We start from the raw sequence: 19,542 nt of genomic DNA on the forward strand, positions 1-19,542 counted from the left end.
TTGTATGCAAAAATAAACCCTTTTACCATACTAAATAGTAAAAAGATATAATACTTGCCCGAAGAAAAGCTGACAGGCAAACAGACATCCAATTTGTCAACAGCTTTTCCACTACTGATTCCGTACGCCTTAACATAAGCTTGGGTTGTATATTGCTAGACTGTTCCATCAAGTCCCTCATCAAAACTTCTAGAATATGGGTTAAATAGACTAGCTTTGTTTGCAGGGCAATTGCCAAAAAAGATGCAAACCGGCACCTGTTGATAAAGAGCACAGTAAGTTTATGGCCAAAAGGGATTTCACTGTGAGCTAACATTTCTTTTTTACCTAAATTCTCATTAATAACACTAATTTGACTTATACATTTCTATACCCATACTTTATCAGCTGACACTAAGTATGTTTTTTTTAATTTCAATAAAAGAATAAAAAGAAAGAGGGAAAGAGGGAACATTGACAGTATCAAAAATGTGGAACCTGCTACAAAAAGGACACAAATGCTTTCCATTAAAAGGCAGAATGGGAGAATAATGAAATGGTTCGTGCTGTCCAAGCATAGACAATCCATGGCTGTTTTTGCATGGGCAAAATGTCCCAGGGTGAGCATGGAAAATATCCCTGTGCAGCTGGGAATTCTGCACAGTTCCTGAAGCTGCACAGGGTCTGCCCCAGTGCCACCCCACTATATTTGCCTTAGTTCAGGATTTTCAAAAATAGCCAGTTTGGAGATTCTTTTTGAAAATCCCGGTGTGACCCTGCTTGTTGCCTGTGCCATACAAAAACCAATCAGGAGCAGGACCGGTTTATTTTTCCCGACTGGCCACCCGATCGTTCATTCAAACTGCCATTCAAAAACAGCAGCCAATCAGAGCACAGGATACCGGCAAGCTCATAGGTGCTTCCAACTGCCACTCAAAAGCAACAGCCAATCAGAACAATCACTTGGCCTATTTTTTCCTCAGTACAAGCTTTATTTTAAATCAGTTAGCAGATCTATTCACAGCTTTTCTCCCTCTGACAGCAAAATCTTATTTTAAACCATTAAAAACAGACCAATTTCTTCCAATCCCACAGCACATACACAAAAACACCAATCGGGAGCAAAACAAGTTTATTTTCCCCGCCCAGCAGCCTGATTTCCCTGCCTGACATCCATTCAAGCTGCCACTCAAAAACAGCAGCCATTACGTGACTGTAGACATCATACCATTACTGCTTCAGTGCTTCTGGCTTCAGTACAAGGTTGACTCTGGAATGCACTACCTTGGAGTGTGGTGGAGTCTCCTTCTTTGGAGGTTTTTAAAGAGAGGTTGGATGGCCATCTGTTTGCAGTGCTTTCATTATGTGTTCCTGCATTGCAGGGGGTTGGACTTGATGGCTCTTGGGGTCTCTTCCAACTCTATGATTCTATGAGGCTTGTATTCAATCCCAAGAACCATAAAGTGGTTTTTCTTCAATTGCTTTCTTACTTTTTCCTAATTCTAACCACTGTTGCGCTGAAGATCGTTTCTGGGTTCAGGAACCTTTCAGGAACCTTTCAGAAGGGCGTGCATCTGTAGCTAATGGTGGGGCGGATGGGAGATACTTTCCATAGATGATGGGGTTTCATTGTATCTAAATCAACATTTCCAGCTAACTAAAGTACTTATGAATTCCTCTAGTTTGTCCATATATGTAGTAAATATCATCAGTATACATGAAGCAAAACTCAAGCACATCACATAATGTGAGAATTTCATTCCACAAAAACAGTTTGCACGATTCCAAGACACGCTTGCACGTTTTGAATACTTCTGCATTTATGCATGTGCAATTAATTCTTTTAAGAAACAGCAGCATTATTTGTCCATGGTTTTATTTAATTACAATTGATTTTGAGTATGGTTCAGAGTAAGACTAAAGAACAAGGAAAAGGTTGGAGAAATCTGCATTTGTGCAATAAAAAACATGTGCTTTTATTTCTATAGCTCAAAGAAAGTAACTTTTATATCATACCTGTCTTTCACAGAGAATGTCTTCTGCTTTTCAAGAGTGTGTATCAGCACAACAAGAAAATTCTCATTACAAATTAATGAAAACAAGTCTGGAGTATTTGCATCCTTGCTACGTGGGTTGCTCCTCTGTAATAATTAAAACACATTACTTATAAGATATTTGTTAACATGGTACGCTTTTTTCTTAACTACATATCTAAGAACGCCCTGATGATAGGGGCAGCTCGACAGTGGAATACGCTGCCTCAAAGAGTGGTGGGGTCTCCTTCTTTGGAGATGTTTAAACAGAGGCCGAATGGCCATCAGTCAGGAGTGCTTTGATTGTGTATTCCTGTATGGCAGGGGTTTGGACTCAATGGTCCTTGTGGTCTCTTCCAACACTATGATTCTATATCAGCATAAATGGTATTGTATTCATATGATAAGACAGGGAAGGCAAAAATATTTTGTTTGACCAATTCTTGATAGTAAGTGTGAAGAGTTCAGGAACATTCTGAAAGTGTCAGTTGGAGGATGTGGCTCAGAACACAGGAAGGGCAGTTAGTGAGGGAGGGTTTAACTGAAGCTGAAGCCCAGTTCGTTTTTTCCTGAAGTTTTTCTTTTGTTAATTCGTTAGAGCAACTTGTAAGCTTGCCTGTTATATGTAATAAACTACAAAAAAGAAGTTTCTATGAGTGTATTGAATCAATAAGCAATTCAAGTAGAAGGGGACTGTGGAGTCTTCCTTGACATGGTGGCAAGCGGAGGGATTTTGAAATACACTCAGTGAGCATTTTGTTGGCAAGCAAAGAGTGTAAATTTGCTCTAGTACAAACCACAGATTTCAGTTGAATGTGCAGATGGACGAACCAGTAGTGAAACCTCGATCTAAAAAGGTGAATGAAGTGCAGGTCACACTGGAAGAGCCCAGAATATGCACACCATTTTTCTCAGCTGAGCCAGAATCAAGCAGCAGAGTGGTAGCTCAAGAGTTGGGAGCCACGGGACAGCTGTTGAATGGCAAGGAGTTGAGAGACATGGATGAGAATGACCAAGAAAGGTCTGTAGTACACCCCAGAGGACTACCCAGAGTTAATGCAACCAGACGGGATAGTATAGATACAGACGATTCCTCAGTACCAACCAGCACTGAGGGATGGATGAGGATGCTGCAAACGTTTATGCACGCTCAAGAAACCACCATGAACTTGCTGATGCAGGATAGACAGAGGGAGTCGACTGCAGCTTGGCAGAAGAGACAGTTCCCCAGGTATCAGCAGGGTGAGTCAGTGGAAAGTTTTAGCTTTGGTTTGAAGCTGCCTTGAGAGAAAATGAAGTTCCCAGAAGAGAGCAAGTGAGGGCGTTATGGCCTTGCGCTGCTGGAGATTTAGCTCAGTTATTAGGTGAACTTACACTTGGGGAAGAAGCCACCTATGAGAATTTTAAAAGGCAGGCCTTAGCCAGATTTGGAAAATCCGAGATCCAGTTGAGAGAAGAACTGAGGGGAGCTTTCCCTAAGAGGAAGGAGAGCTATGTTGCTTTTATGGCTCGATTGAAACTTATAGTTCAAGCAATGGTATAGAGCTGCAAAGGTTCAGTCCATAGAAGACTTTTGCAACTTGATAGCAAGAGAGCAATTTTTTTTCACACACTCCCCGAAGAAATCTCAGCTCTTGTTCAAGCTAAAGAGAACTTAGATTTATCTAACTTGGCTGCTTTCGCAGACCAGATGGCCGCCATAAAAAGCAAGGAAAGAAAACCAGCACGTTTTTGTATCAGAGAAGAGAGAATTGTTTAAAACCAACCCGAGAAATATTGAGTCTACGGGTAAAGATGGAGGGAGAAGTTTGCGTCAGAGCAAGGGCTTCTTCCCAAGGCCCAGTAAACCGGCTGAGATCTATACACCAAGCGAATATAATCTGCTTTTTGTGTGGAGAAAGGGGTCACTTCAAATCACAATGTGCAAGAAATAAGAGAGAAACAAGAGTGCAACATATGTTGGAAATAATCGGGTTTTGGTGCAAAATGAAGATTGGGAGGAGATTAATGATTCACCAGGTAGTTCTGTTTGTTCCAGTGAAGGAGAAGAGCCGGTCACGGTGGTGATGAAGAACTCTGCTAAGTCCTGGAGAAACTCTGCGCTGACAACTAAGAGATATGCTGGTGATGAAGAACTTGTTAAATCCACTGAACAAGAACCAAGAGTGAGAATGGGAGAGTTACAGCTGGTTGATGTAAATAGTGTGATATCTGAGGAACAGAGACAGTGGGTTGGAGATCTCAGGGCTATGAAAGTGTTACTTGGGGGAAGTTGTGGGTGGAAGGTTCTGTTGACACAGGGGCAGATATAAGTTCTATCAACAGAAAGTTGTTAAAGCAAATAAGTCATCAGTTGGTGGGAAGGATGCAGGTTACCCCATATGAAGGACCCCTATGTACTTAGATTTAGTACTGATTCATATCCAGACTCCCAGAATTGAAAAGGACATATATGCCATTGTACATGATGTTTCTGATATGCCTTTTATAATTGGAGCAGATGTGTTGTACCAATCTAGACAAATGAGCAGCAGTAGTTACTAGGTCAAAGGCTAAAACAAGCACTGAGAAAAGAGAGAAACAGAAGGCTCAAAGGGGGAATTAGAAGATGTACATGAAAAGTTTCCAACTAGGATTCCTAAAGCTGGAAAAAACTTAAGTCAAATATAGGTGAGCAAAAAAGAAAAAGTGGGGTGGAAGTGGAGTTGACAGCAAAAGCTGAGTTAACTAAGTCACAATTGGAGGGAAAGAAAGATGAGTCATTAAGCACTCCTAGTCCAGCTATGGAAGTTGAAACTTTCCATTTTGAGGATAAAGAAAATGTATGTCATGAAAGGTCTGAGCAGTTTAAAACTGAACAAAGATCATGTACTACTTTAAAAGAGTTATGTGAAAAGGCAGAGGTTGCTTCTGGAGGAGTATCTAAAGAAAATCCTGAGAGATTTATATGGCAATCTGGCTTATTGTATCGCCAAAAATGGAGGCAGGGCTTTTCTGAGAAGGGAAAAGTAACCTTACAGTTAGTAATTCCAAGAAAGTACAGGGAAGAAATTTTAGAACTGGCTCATAGTGTCCCATTGGCTGGACACCTAGGAATAAGAAGGACTATGGAAAGAATTCAAAGGCAGTTTTTTTGGCCAGGGTTGACTAAAGCAGTTAAGGATTTTTGCAAGACATGTGATGTATGTCAACGGGTTGGGCACGCTACTGATAGAACTAGGTGTGAGCTACGACCCTACCCAGTAATTGATGAACCCTTTGCAAGGGTCAGTTTGGACATTTTAGGTCCTTTACCTAAAAGTAGTTCGGGAAAACAGTATATTGTAGTTATAGTTGACCATGCAACCAGATTTCCTTGTGCCTTTTGTGTGAGAAACATTACATCTGTGTCAGTAGCTAAGGCCTTAATGGAATTTGTGTCCACATATGGTGTGATAGAAAGTACTAATGACTGATCAAGCCCCTAATTTGATGTCACAGGTGATGAAAATTTTCTGTGAGTTGGCTGAGGTTCAGCATGCCCTGTAGTGGCATTATAACCCTCAGTCAAATGGTTTAGTGGAGAGGGCCATTCAGAACTACGAACTATTGTTGAAGTCTTATGAACTGAAGCATTCAAATTCATGGGATCAAAGCTGCACCATATTTGACGTTTGCTCTCGTGATTCAGTCCAAAGAAAGCCTAGGATTTAGTCCAAATCAGTTATTGTTTGGTAGAGATATCAGAGGTCCTTTGGGCTTAGCTAGAGCAAATTGGGAAGGCTTTACTGACAACTCTTGTCCCAAGGATGTAAATGCATATTTCTGTGAGCTGCAAAGAACTCTGCAGGAAGTAAGGACAGCTGCAGCAGAGAATTTGAAGCAGGCTCAGCAAAGCAAAAGACCTACTTTGATGTTAAGGCTAGACCACGCAGCTTTGCAGTGGGTAATAAAGTTTTATTACTGTCAGTGGATAAAGCCTGTTAAGTTGGATGTGGCTTGGAAGGGACCTTATGTGATAATACAGGTTTTACCCAATGACAATTATGTAATTCAAGAAGATGATGGGCAGAGAACTGTGCATGCTAATAGGTTGAAACCGTATTGTGAGAGATCTGTAATGACTTTTCCAGTACAAGTTGACACTAACGCAGATGAGTTTGTGGAATGGAATTTTGAGGAGTGTTCTGATGTGAGTAAAGTTCGAATTTCAGATGGTTTATCAGAAGGGCAATGTAAGCAAGTTAGACATTTGTTAAAGGACTTTGAATTGTTGTTTACTGAACAGCCCGGTTTGACTCACCTGATTTCCCACCACATTGACACTGGAAGTGTCGCACCTATTAAAACCACACCATACCCTATTAACAATGGTGATGAAAAGAAGTTGTGGAGAAGGAGGTTAAACAAATGTTGAAGTGGGATATTATTGAGCCTAGTAACAGTGCATGGGGAGCACCCATAGTACTAGTGAAGAAAAAGCAAGTGTCTGAGGGTGACCCTCCTGAATTCAGACTGTGTGTAGACTTTAGAAAGGTTAATCTAATGACAACTCTTGATCCTTATCCCACACCCCGTTTGGAGGAATTGGTGGAAAGATTAGCTAGTGCTAAGTTTATAAGCACCTTGGACTGTTCAAAGGGGTATTGGCAAATTCCCCTAACTAAAGAAGCCTCTGAGAAAACAGCCTTTGTATGCGGGCTTGGGCATTTTCAATTTAAGAGAATGCCTTTTGGGTTAAATGGAGCGTCCAAAACCTTCCAGAGGTTGATTGATAAGGTTCTTACTGGGTTAGATTATGCCTTTGGTTATCAGGATGATATAGCCATCATGTCTGATTCCTGGGAGACCCATTTGAAACATATACGAATGGTTTTGCAGAAGGTTCAGGAAGCTGGGTTAACTTTGAGACCTGATAAGTGTCAATTTGGATGGAAGGAGGTGATATACCTTGGTCACTGTGTCGGCAACGGTCAAATTAAGCCTCTTGAAGCTAAGGTTGCCAGTATTAAGAATTGGTCTATTCCAACCACAAAAAAGGATATTCAGTCCTTTTTAGGATTAGTTGGGTTTATAGGAAGTTCATACCTCAACTAAGTGAACTAGCTACACCATTATCAGACTTATGTAAAAAGCGAGCTCCATTTAAAGTTGTTTGGAGCGATAGATGTCAAACTGCTTTTGACGGGGTAAAAGGGCTGTTGTAAATGCTCCAGTATTAGTTGCTCCTGATTTTAACAAACCATTTGAAGTGTATACTGATGCTTCGGAACGAGGTTTAGGTGCTACATTAGTTCAGAAAGGTGAAGACCAATTGATGCATCCAATAGTTTTCCTTAGTAGAAAGCTGTTACCTAGAGAATGTGCATACTCAACGATCGAGAAGGAATGCCTCGCCATTTTGTGGGCAATCAAAAAATTACATCCTTACCTAATAGGGTCTAAGTTTATTGTAAGATCTGACCATAATCCTTTGGCCTTTTGAGCAAGATGAAAACAGCAATGCTTTCATTATTTTGAGATGGTCCTTAGCCCTACAAGATTATGAATTTGAGATTCGACATGTAAAGGGTAAGGACAATATTATTGCTGATGCACTAAGTCGTCAGGGTAATGGTTAATTATATATAATTGCCTGTATGATATGATTGGATCTAACTGAAATTTTGAGACATTTAGCCCCTAAATTTCAGCTGAAAAGGGGCATGTGAAGAGTTCAGGAACATTCTGAAAGTGTCAGTTGGAGGATGTGGCTCAGAACACAGGAAGGGCAGTTAGTGAGGGAGGGTTTAACTGAAGCTGAAGCCCAGTTCGTTTTTTCCTGAAGTTTTTCTTTTGTTAATTCGTTAGAGCAACTTGTAAGCTTGCCTGTTATATGTAATAAACTACAAAAAAGAAGTTTCTATGAGTGTATTGAATCAATAAGCAATTCAAGTAGAAGGGGACTGTGGAGTCTTCCTTGACAGTAAGATTTTTCAAGTCTCTCCCTACTGTTTTTCTTACCAGAAATTGAAGGTATCATGAAGTATGAAAGCCTTAACACACTTATGAAGAACATTAAAACCTTTCTTATTGCCATGATTTCAAGGATTTGTAGCATATATACTCTTTCTTACTCAGACTTTCCATACTGATTCATTCAAATTTATAACCTGCATGCCATAATAATAATTATCACACCCATATGCTTAATTTATTTGGCATGAATATGTAAGGCAAAATATAAAATGGGCAGGTAGAGTGAGAGACACAATAGATAAAAGGTACGAGATGGAATCTGAAATCAATGTATGTTCTTTACATCTGAAGGCATCAACATTAATTACTGTATCACCTATATTTTGCATCACCTATATTTTGCCACAAGTCACGTTCATCAAAATGAAAAATGAATTCTGTATATGTTTTGTATGAAAATTACATAAACTTTCTGCTCATAATTTATTTTTCTTTATGTAATATATTTGCTGCATTCTTTGCACAAGCAAAGCAAGAATTAGTATAAAGATCACACTAAGAATTCTACTACCAATGTGCCCCATTCTGTTAAAAAAGTTGCATGCCTTTGCAAGAGATCTGAATTTAAAGATAAATACTTACTAGAGGTTGATTAGTGTCTTCAATAAAGATAGATGTCAAGTTGTCAGACTAAAATTAAAGGTAAGTAGACACGTCACTGCTATAAACATCTAAACATTTCACAAACATAAACAGTATTACTATAAAGAGCATAAAACCTGTCAAAAGATGTATATGTATAAATCAACCTAACAGGTCAAATCAGCGGCAAAGCCACAAGGGGGAGGGGGGTGCATCATGCACCGGGCGCACGCCTGTAGGGTGCAAAAATCTTAATGCACCTACTTATGTTAAATGCACCCACTTAACTTGTCTTATGTTTATGCCTGAATCTTTTAATAATTTTTTTAATAAAGCCTAATGCTTTTATTAGTGTGGTCTGCTGCATGTGTAAGAGTCCAAACCCAGCCTCTGTTGAGCTACCAGGAAGGGACTTATCCCAAGGCCCCAGGGCAGGGACAGGGAATTAAATCACCCAGGTGGATTGGAAAACCAGGTATCTCCACAGTCCTCATAATATTAGTGCCATTAATTGTACAAAAATCAACTATAAATTATAAACGTGAACATTTCCATTACTAAAGGATTATAACAAACAACCCCTGCCCCCAAGCAGTCATTTACCTCTGGGAAAAAAGTTCTAAGAACAAAGTGCGTATAGTCAAGGAAGGGGATCGTTTCAAAACTATCAACCACATCCAATTTTTCCATCTGTAGTTCAGCAAATCCTGTAAGAAACAAAAGATTTCCTGGAGTGTTGGTTGGATAATGTAGCATTATGTTAATTACAGCTTTCAATTTGATCCAGGAAAGTGGTTATTAGAGAGAGTTCTCTCAGTAAGCATTATTTTTTACCCATTTTTTGGGATGTAAAATATGCATGTGCTTTTTTATATCTAGCTTTCCTGAAGCAAATAATTGCACACTATACCTTAGTATTGCACACTATACCTGAATGGCAACCAAGAGGGAAAGGGCTACCATGACATCTACCAACAGATACTACTTACAAGAATGAGAAAACACGAAGAGTGGGAATGGCATAATACAAGAACATGGCTGCTGAGCTGACTAGCCACCAGCTCTCAGCAGAGGACCTGATGTTGTGACCAGATCACATACTGGATATGGCTAATCTGTCAACAGCCATGGGAGAACCACCACTCAGCAGCAGCAGTTGACTACCACCATTTCCTTCTTCTCACTGGCCACCAACACTTATCCTATCTCACTAGCTGCTTAATACTGACATTAAAAAGTTATATTTGATAATTAATGCACTTTTGCAAATAAAATTATGCATGTTTTTAATGAACCAGAGACTGGAAAAGTGAAAACGTATTTAGGATCCAATCTATCATTCCACGCACAAAAACAGCCAGTGAAACCTACCATCACGTATTTCTTTGCGAAGTTCACATTCTAAAAGCTCCAGGTGTTCACTCAGTTTGCGGTTTAATTGCTTGGATTTTCTTTGCATAACAAAGCCTGCAACTGAAAAAAAATCATTAATACAGAAATCATTTTTTGCAAATGTGTGTATGTGTATATACATATGTATAAACTTACATACATTTTATGAAAAAACAGTACAACTAATCATTAGATTCCACAATAGCGTGTCTTAGATGAACTCAGGCAGCCTCATAGGACAGACTGCTCAAACTTGCTGTGGTTTCTAAAAGATATGCAAAGCACTGGAAATGTTTACTTCCCCCATGGGGGTGAATGTCAACCATATACTTGAAAGTGAATGGGTACAGTCAGGGGGACCATTGTTTAGGGACACACTGACTACTGGGTACCTCAGTGCTAGTAGTGAAGAGTCATTATTTCCCTATCTTGAATGTATACCAGTATTTATTTTGTCATTTAAAATTTAATTGTATCTATAGGGCACAGCGCCAAACAGAACTTTTCACTACCTGTATGCCAAGCATATTGCCAGTCTTAAATTAAATTGAGTATTAGTAGTAATGTGCCTTCATGCTAAGTTTTTCCCTCTTACAACACCACTCAAATCATCTCTCCACATTCACTACTTCAAACTTGAAATCTCACACAGAAAGCTTCACAAAAGATCGTTACAAGGAAGAGTACTGGTGTTTAGACATATGGACTTCATAATCAAAACAGAACAATTTAAAAATTAAGGCATTTGATATTTCATTCACATTTCTTTGTAGGAGTAAAATGTCATTACCTACCCCCAATTACAACAGGGATGATACAAAGAATGAACAGAAATGAATAGTTGGATGATTCGTTTGGAACTATATGCTCACGGTTTCCTACTTTCACCTAGTAAATAAATAAGGAAGTGAATAAGTAGAAAAAGAGCTACACACAAAATTTTACAGTTGAGTCTGAGGAGGGCAAGGTTTAGAGAGAGGGAGGCCTCAGCTGGATATAATGTCACAGCAGCCATTTTTCTCCAGGGAGACATATCGCTCCCTGACCCCCATTCCCTCTTCCCCCAGGCCACCTGCTATAAAGTGGGTTCCAGGAAAGTTAATCAAATGCCTGGGTGAAGAGGAAGGTCTCTGCCATGTGCCTAAAGCCATAAAGAGTAGGTGCATGGTGAGTCTCCAAGGGAAGACTATTCCAGAGCTTGGGGGCAATAACAGATATAGCCCTCCCACATGCCCCTGCCTCCTGCACCTTGGCAGGGGGAGGTGGCACCAAGAGCGCCTCCCCCTGTGATCTCAGTGCTTGAAGTTGTCCAATGCATCTTAAATGAAAAACTCATGCCCAGGGATGGTTTCATCATGAGTGTGTTATTGCAAAAAAATAATGCCTGGGATGAGATGATAAAACATGAGATGATTTAATGATTTTAAAGATAATAACTGTCCACAAAATGGGGAGTTTTAAAAAGTAAGAACAAGTACAACTCCATGTTCAGTTATAAAAAGAGAGCAGCAATTTTAGAAAATTGGGCAATGCTTATCTTCAGGTTTTGTACCGAAAAGATAGATGAAAGATAATGTTCAATTTGTAATTGATGTTTTGGAATTTGCTAAAATTAAGAAGAAAACTGTTTATTCTCCTAGACTCAGAGAAAGCTTTTGATAATATTTCATGGATATTTATGTTAAAAATATTGGAGACCTTAAAATATGGTCCAGGTTTTTTTAATTGGATACAGAAAATATATACTAAACAAAAGCAAGAATAATAATGGCTTTCTAATAAAAGAATTGAAAATTGAAAAAGAAAAACAACAAGGTTGTCCATTATCGCCATTATTATTTATTTTGATATTGGAACTGCTACTGACAAATATTAGACACGATTAAAGATTCAGAGGTTTGCAAATAGAGAAGAATTTAAGATGAAAAGCTATGCAGATGATGTGGTGATAACAATAAGCAATCCTCAATTTTCCATGTCAGGGACGATTATACCTGTGAGCAGGCCCATGACGTAAATCCTAGAAGCCAAGTTGAGAGCATCTGGGTAAAAATGAATGGGGTGAGAAACAACAGTGATCTCATTGTGGGAGCCTATTTTAGACCCCCGCACAAGACTGAAAGGTTAGATGATGGCTCATCTTCATCCTGGAGAGAACTGACTAGTGGGGTACTGTAGGGTTCTGTCCTGGGCCCATAATCCATTATTGGATTATGGTATAGAGGGCATACTAATCAAATTTACAGATGTCACCAAATTAGGAGGTGTAGCTAATTCCCCAGAGGACAGGGTCAGAATTCAAAATGACCTCGACACATTAGAGAATTGGGCCAAAACTAACAAAATTAATTTCAATAGCGATAAATGTAAGATGCTACACTTAGGCAGGAAAAAATGAAATGGACAGAAATAAGGTGGATGACACCTGGCTTGACAACAGTACATGTGAAAAGGATTTGCGAACCTCAGTAGACCACAAACTGAACATGAGTCAGCAGTGTGATACAGTTAATCTATTTTATTAGAATGATATGGACTGTTTCCAGATACCTAGGACACATTCAGATTATGGAAGGCTCATTTCATTATGGAATACCTTTAAATGAATTTTTACAACTTCTGACCAACATCCATAATAAATTATTGAAGTTCTTGCAATATAAAAAAGTTAAGTTTTAACTTACCCAAACTTTCACCTTGGACATATCAATCTTGCTATTATTTACATTCTTTTCCCGTTTTCCTCTACAGTGAATAGTACTACGACTTTCAGTTGTAGTAATATTTAGGACAGTGAAAGTTATATTCATGATACTGCCATAATTTAGAACAACATCAATCTCAGTTTCTGAAATATTTAGCTTATCATTTTTTTTCTGGAAAGAAATGACAAAGAAACATACAACATGCAGCAAAGTGCAAAAAAAAACAACAACCCATACCCATCAATGTTTAAACTGCTAAAACAAAACAAAACAAATAAACAACCACTCTTACATGTATTTTTAACTCCAGCTCAGGTTCCATATCTGTTGCCAGTTCATAGTGAATAAATTTAGGATCAAGATCATACTTTAAAGTACAGCAGTCTATACGTTTCTTCTCTATTTCTAGTTTAAGATAAGTTAATTTAGGCTCTTCCTTAGATGCAAACTCTGGAGACTGAAAATGACACGTAGTATTACCTGTGGAACATGAAAAATTCTAAAAACAAAACAACAAAATAGAAGTAAGGAAATAATAAAGCAATAATCATTTTAAAAAGACAGCTACCATAGCTGAGGCTGTAATCCTGTGCAGTTAGGCTTTGTAGGTTGAATTAAAAATATTCAGAAGGTACTGCAATGCCATTTGATTTCCTAGTGCTTTGAGCTGAGTTCCTAGAGTTTGAACTGAGAGCATTGGGGGTGAGTTAATGGGGTTTCACACTCACTCACTCACTCACTCACTCACTCACTCACTCACTCACTCACTCACTCACTCACTCACTCACTCACTCACTCACTCACTCACTCACTCACTCACTCACTCACTCACTCACTCATTTTAATTTGGCACTGTAAGTCATCATGTGACAATACAGGGTATACAAGTTTTGATGAATAAACAATTAAAAACTATGACAATTGGGAATATTTATTACTAGGAGAAATTTGAAAGTAGGAAATTTTGGATGCATCCTTAATGCAGCTGTGAAGTCCACTACTTGCTCCCTTGATCTGTGCCCCTCACGGCTGGTGAAGGCCGATGATGATGAGGTACAAGGTCCCCCATTGGAAATAATTACTCTCTCCCTCCAGCAGAATGTTTTCCTAGGGAGGATGAAGGAGGCGTGGTGCAACCACTATTACAGAAACCATCTCTGGATTCTTTGGATCCATTCAACTACCACCCGGCTTTGAACATATAATTTTTGGGCAAGGTAGTTGAGTGACTGGTGGCAGTGCAACTTCAGGCTTTCTTGGTTGACACATTGGCCTTGGACCAGTGGTGGGATCCAAAAATTTTAATAACAGGTTCCAATGGTGGTGGGACTCAAACAGTGGCGCCGCCGCAGACACGCACCTCCAGTCTCTATTAGGCAGGGAGGTTGCTTTAGTAACTCCTTCTCGGCACTCAGAAAAAAATTAGTAACCACTTCTAGAGAAGTGGTGAGAACTGGTTGGATCCCACCTCTGCCTTGGACCCATTCCAGTCTGACTTCCACCTGGGCCATGGAACAGTGACCATGCTGGTTGCCAGAGTTCTGTCTCCAGCTGGACTGCAGTAGGTCAGTGCTTTTGGTGTTTTTAGATCTCACCACAGCATTTGACAAGGTCAATGATATCTTGACCATTGCCTCACCATTACCGGAGTATGGCAGGCAGCCCTAAAGTGAATGGGCTTGTTTCTCTGGGAGCAGGGACAATGGGTAGCATGTCTTGGCAATATTCTCTTGTCTGTGGGGTGCTGCAGGGGACAATCCTCTTCCCGATATTATTTAACATCCATATACAACCCCTGGCAAAGCTGGTTCAGAGGTTTGGGCTGGGTTGCCATCAATATGCTGATGATACCCAGCTTCTTCTGTCAATGGAAGGCCAGTCAACTCCCCTCCAGATGTTTTGGCCCAATGTTTGGAGTCTGTAGCTGGATGGCTACATCAGAGCAGGCTGAAATTGAATCCAGAGAAGATGGAGGTCCTGTGGCTGGGGCGAGACATGCCAGAAAAGAGTTCCAACTGCCATTTTTGGACAGTGAGGTTTTAACACCTACCTCTTCAGTCAAAAGCCTGGGTGTGGTCCTGGAGTCCTCCCTATTGATGGAGACCCAGGTCACACATACAGCCAAGCTGGCTTTTTCCCATCTTCTCTAAACAGTTGGCCCTCTATCTGTTGCATGCTGACCTTGACACAGTGATACAAATGATGGTCACCTCCAAGCTAGATTACTGTAACTTGCTCTACACTGGTCTGCCCTTGAGACTGCTCTGGAAACTGCAATCGGTACACAATGCAGTAACTAGTGTACTTACCAGGACTCTGGTGAGAAAGAATATGAGACCTCTCCTCTACTGACTCCACTGGCTACCACAGGAGATGCGAAACTGAGGTATTCCGATGAGCCTATAACTAAGCTGCTATGGATCCTTGTGTATAATCCTGGCCCCAAAAGTTACACCCCCTCTTCTTTCCCAAATAAGAGTGGTAAAATTGGGCAAATTTGGATTCTGCGGCCCATTATGCATAGAATGCTTACATGGGCTCTTCAGCATGCAGTAGACTTGCAGAGGGGTCTCCTCATGTTTTTCTGTTTACACCCAAGGAGGCACTCCCTCCTGGGCATGCAGTTTTTCTGCAGAGAACTCTCCAGGCCTGGATCTCTTAACTCTGCCCATCAAGTGATTCTTAAAGGCACTTATTCGTATTCTCAAAGGGACAGATCTCACTATACCCAGTAGTCAAAATTGCTGGCTTAGCCTTTAAACTGCACTTTTATCCATATTACTGCTAAAAAGAAAATAAAAGAGCAAAGCCATTCCTGACCCACACACTGCCAAAGAAGGGACAGTGTGCTAGATCCTGGCTGGAGTGAATATTCTCTCCCCCACCCTTCCTGCTGCTGCTGCTTCCACCAGACAAGCCTGTTATTTCCAAGCATACTCTGTTCTTATTATGTCGAGATATCAATCTATTAATATGAAATGCAGAGGTCAGTGTGTTTTGACCAAGCCTGCGTGAGTGAACTTCTTTTCTTTAACTTGAAGAAGCTGGCAATATGGAAGGGGGGAGGAAGGTATGGGTGGCAGTGTGAGGGAGAAGGAAGGCTGGCTGTGGGCAGAGGAAAGATCTCCAAGGCAAAGCTGTGCTCACTGGCAAATTTACTCGCTCCAACAGTGAAGAAAATTAAAAGTTGTGCTAAAAGAGATCTTGCTTGCTGCAGAGAGAATGGAAAGTGAAAGTGGGACTCCAGGAAATAGGTTGGTACAAGAAATCTTGCTGCAATAGACATTAGCCCCCACCACACAAGCAAGCACATTGTGCATAATTGGCCTGAATGGATAAATGATCTGATTATTAAATTGCCATCAGGGAATTTTATGGACTGTTTTAAATACCAATTATTTAAGCTGTTGTTTTAAGACTGTTGTTAAATATGTAAGCTTAGGTCCAGCCCATCTTAGGCTGGGGAGGGCAGGGTATTAAGTCTAAACAAACAAATAAATAAATAAACAAACAAATAAATAAATATTATGAAGTCTGTCATTTACAATCCTTTAAAAAAAGAAAAGAAAATTACCAATGTTATTACCAAGTACCCTGTGCTAATTTAGTGTCTAAGGACAGGATTCAAAATACAGACAGTGGTCCTTGCCAGTCATACTATTTGACATCCTGACCTTCTTTTCTGGTACTTCTGACCTACCCATCACAACGGTGACTCTTTGCTTGCATTTCACCATCTAAATGAGCCATTCGGTGCAACTGGGAAATGTGATCATTTCCTCAGCCTACTGACCCAGGCGCGTATTATGCACCCAAATGCGTATTATGATGGATTATTATAGCCTATTTTAAACAAGTAGATTGCAATCCTAAAAACCCTTTCCTAAGAGTAAGCCCCATTTAACAAAATGGGACTTCTGAGTAAAGCTGCTTAGGATTTCTCCTCACTCACTGAGATGGCTAGAGCCACTCCAGTGACTACATCTACATAGTACTTAGCAAAGGCACTATAACATTGACAAAGTATGCCTGAATCTATGGAAAAAGAGGCATAAATTGTTGATGTTATACAGCCAAGAATTATAACATTTCTGAGTAAGGCAGTTTCCTGTTTACTTTCATGGCAATTCACAGAACTGTAACATACAGAATATTCTAAATAATGTCCCAGATTATTTAAAAAGGCAATTATTTGATCATCAAACTGTAAAAATATTCCATATGAGGACCTTCAATTTATTTGGATGTTGCAAAGAAAAGAGTCATTACAACATCAGTTCTATGTTTAATCAGTTCCATTTAATTCCATGCATGTTTGCAGGAAGAAGACAGAGTAAGAGATAATACTCACATGCAAAATTTGTCCGTGTTTATCTGAAATAATCACCCTATCTGTCACATTTAGATTATTTCCAAATATGGTTATATTGCGACCTCCACTGTGACAAAGAAATAAAAGCATTTAGCAAAAAAGTGGCCTTTTCGTACCAGATTTTATTATAATATAAACCTATAATTGTTTTATTTAGTAATGCCAGAAATCTAAAACACTTCATGCATGAGGACATACATCTGTATGTGTATCTGTCCAATTAGTTTAATTGAAGAATGATCAGCCAGCAGCCAAAACAATATTTTCTGAAGCTTATCTGACATATCTAAATTCTAATGAGCTTCCAAAGAAAGGTAGGAAGAATATGTTTTCTATAATTGATAAAGACTTTGGAATTCTAAGGATGTAAAATACACAGACAACTCAAAACATGGTTTTTTTACAACAGATTTCCACAAAATACACATATGGAAGATTTTGGATTTACCAGAACATACGATAAACATTCACCACCAAACGTACCGTATATACTCACATATAAGTCGATTTTTTCAGCATATTTTTTTGTTCCGAAAAAGCCCCCCCTGACTTATACGCGATTGAGGTGTAATTAAAAAATTTCAGGGATTTTTCAAGAGACTCTCCTGATGATACCACCCAAGTTTGGTAAAGTTTGGTTCAGGGGGTCCAAAGTTATGGACCCCCAAAGGGGGTGCCCCATCCCCCATTGTTTCCAATAGGAGCTAATAGTAGATGGGGCTACATTTTGAGGGTCCATAACTTTGGACCTCTTGAACCAAACTTCACCAAACCTGGGGGGTATCATCAGGATAATCTCTTGCTGATACCAGCCAGGTTTGGTGATGTTTGGTTTAGGAGTCCAAAGTTATGGATCCCCAACGTGGGTGCTCCCGTCCCCAAATGTTTCCAATGGAAGCTAACAGTAGATGAGGCTACCCTTTTGAGGGTCCATAACTTTGGTACCCCTGAACCAAACTTCACCAAACCTGGGTGGTATCATCAGGAGGGTCTCCTACGGATACTCTGAAATGTTGGTACTGCTAACATAAACATTCCTCCCCTGACCAAAAATCCAGTTTTGAAGGATTTTAACTCTTGTGTTTTAGCTTGGTTGCTGATTGAGCTAAGGTTTTTGTACTTTTAAAGTTATTGTTGAGACCATATTGTTTTTGTTGACCCTCTTTTCCACTTACAGAGCTATACTGTTTTTCTTTGAAATAAATAATCAAAAACATTTAACCTACTGATGCCTCACTTAATGTAATTTTATTGGTATCTATTTTTATTTTTGAAATTTACTAGTAGCTGCTGCCATTTCCCACCCTCGACTTATATGCGAGTCAATAAGTTTTCCCAGTTTTTTGTGGTAAAATTAGGTGCCTCGACTTATATGTGGGTCGACTTATACACAAGTATATATGGTAATTTAAGGGGAAATATTATTTAACAACTGTTGAACAAAATTTCCATGTGGTGGGATTATCAATACCACTGAATAAAATCTGCAAAGATGATTTGATTTTCAAAAAAATAGCGAAATCCAAGTTCATTTACTTTCAGAAAGGAATCCTTTCTACTTAAGATTATGCAGGACACATCATATTAGCATAAACTATCAGCCAGAGTAACCCTAGCCAATCACAAATTTAAAATAAATAAAATAACATAATTACCAACATCTGCCATGTTTATTCTTTGCGTATAACGAACTGGACCTGATATACAACCAAAGCAGAAAGAATGGAAACCAATACAAGGGTTGTATATCAATGCTGCATAGGCATTTGTTTACTAATAAATATGAAGTTCTTACATATATATAAATAAATAATTCAGTGCCCAACCATTATTAGGTGCTCAAATATATGAATAACTACTTTACTCAACTATCCTAATAATGTGAAATATACACGTATATATATTCTAAAAGTGCAGTTACAGCTAACATATATTCCTGTTTCACATAAACAGGCGCCCCCTTCTTCCTCCCCCTCTCCTTCCCCCCCTGCATCTTCTTGCACATACCATCTGTTGCACTTTACCACCTATTATCCTCCCAGAGAGGAACCTGACCCCTCCCTTTTCTTTTTACTGGGGTGATCTTAATTGAATTGGCCATAATAGGGCACCTATTATGATGCTAACAGCTGTTTTTAAGTAGCTTTTAATGGATTTTAGTATTATATTGTTGTTATCGATTTAATTAATTGTATATGTGAATGTTGTTCACCGCCCAGAGCCCCCAGGGGATGGGGCGGTTTATAAATCGAAACAATAAATAAATAAAAATAAATAAATAAACACATATTATACACTATAATCAAACACCATCTTCTGGCAGACAGCCTCCATTACATAGGGTAGCAAAAAGCCTTGTATAATGTTCAGTACGTATGGCATGAGTTGTTTTAGTTCATTGATGGTTCAGCATGCCTTGTCCAAGATGCTGAAGATGACTATGTAGGAGAAACTAGCAGACCACAACATGAGTCTACAATCA

The 19,542-nt window shown here is 39.3% G+C and overlaps 1 protein-coding gene across 2 annotated transcripts in view; it reads right to left on the reverse strand.

Moving 5' to 3' along the window:
• PLXNC1 (plexin C1) overlaps positions 1-19,542 on the reverse strand; it is a 93,161-nt gene that overhangs the window by 33,399 nt on the left and 40,220 nt on the right. For both annotated transcript variants that reach the window (XM_048501403.1, XM_048501402.1), the window contains 9 exons: positions 17,040-17,127; positions 12,981-13,187; positions 12,668-12,859; positions 10,778-10,871; positions 9,963-10,064; positions 9,195-9,298; positions 8,592-8,639; positions 1,996-2,120; positions 59-257 (listed from right to left, as the gene is read on the reverse strand). In XM_048501403.1, the coding sequence (XP_048357360.1) occupies positions 59-257; positions 1,996-2,120; positions 8,592-8,639; positions 9,195-9,298; positions 9,963-10,064; positions 10,778-10,871; positions 12,668-12,859; positions 12,981-13,187; positions 17,040-17,127 (1,159 nt within the window). The remainder of the gene's footprint in view (positions 1-58; positions 258-1,995; positions 2,121-8,591; positions 8,640-9,194; positions 9,299-9,962; positions 10,065-10,777; positions 10,872-12,667; positions 12,860-12,980; positions 13,188-17,039; positions 17,128-19,542) is intronic.

The sequence above is a fragment of the Sphaerodactylus townsendi genome, linkage group LG06 (genome assembly GCF_021028975.2).
Source record: "Sphaerodactylus townsendi isolate TG3544 linkage group LG06, MPM_Stown_v2.3, whole genome shotgun sequence".
NCBI lineage: Eukaryota > Metazoa > Chordata > Lepidosauria > Squamata > Sphaerodactylidae > Sphaerodactylus > Sphaerodactylus townsendi.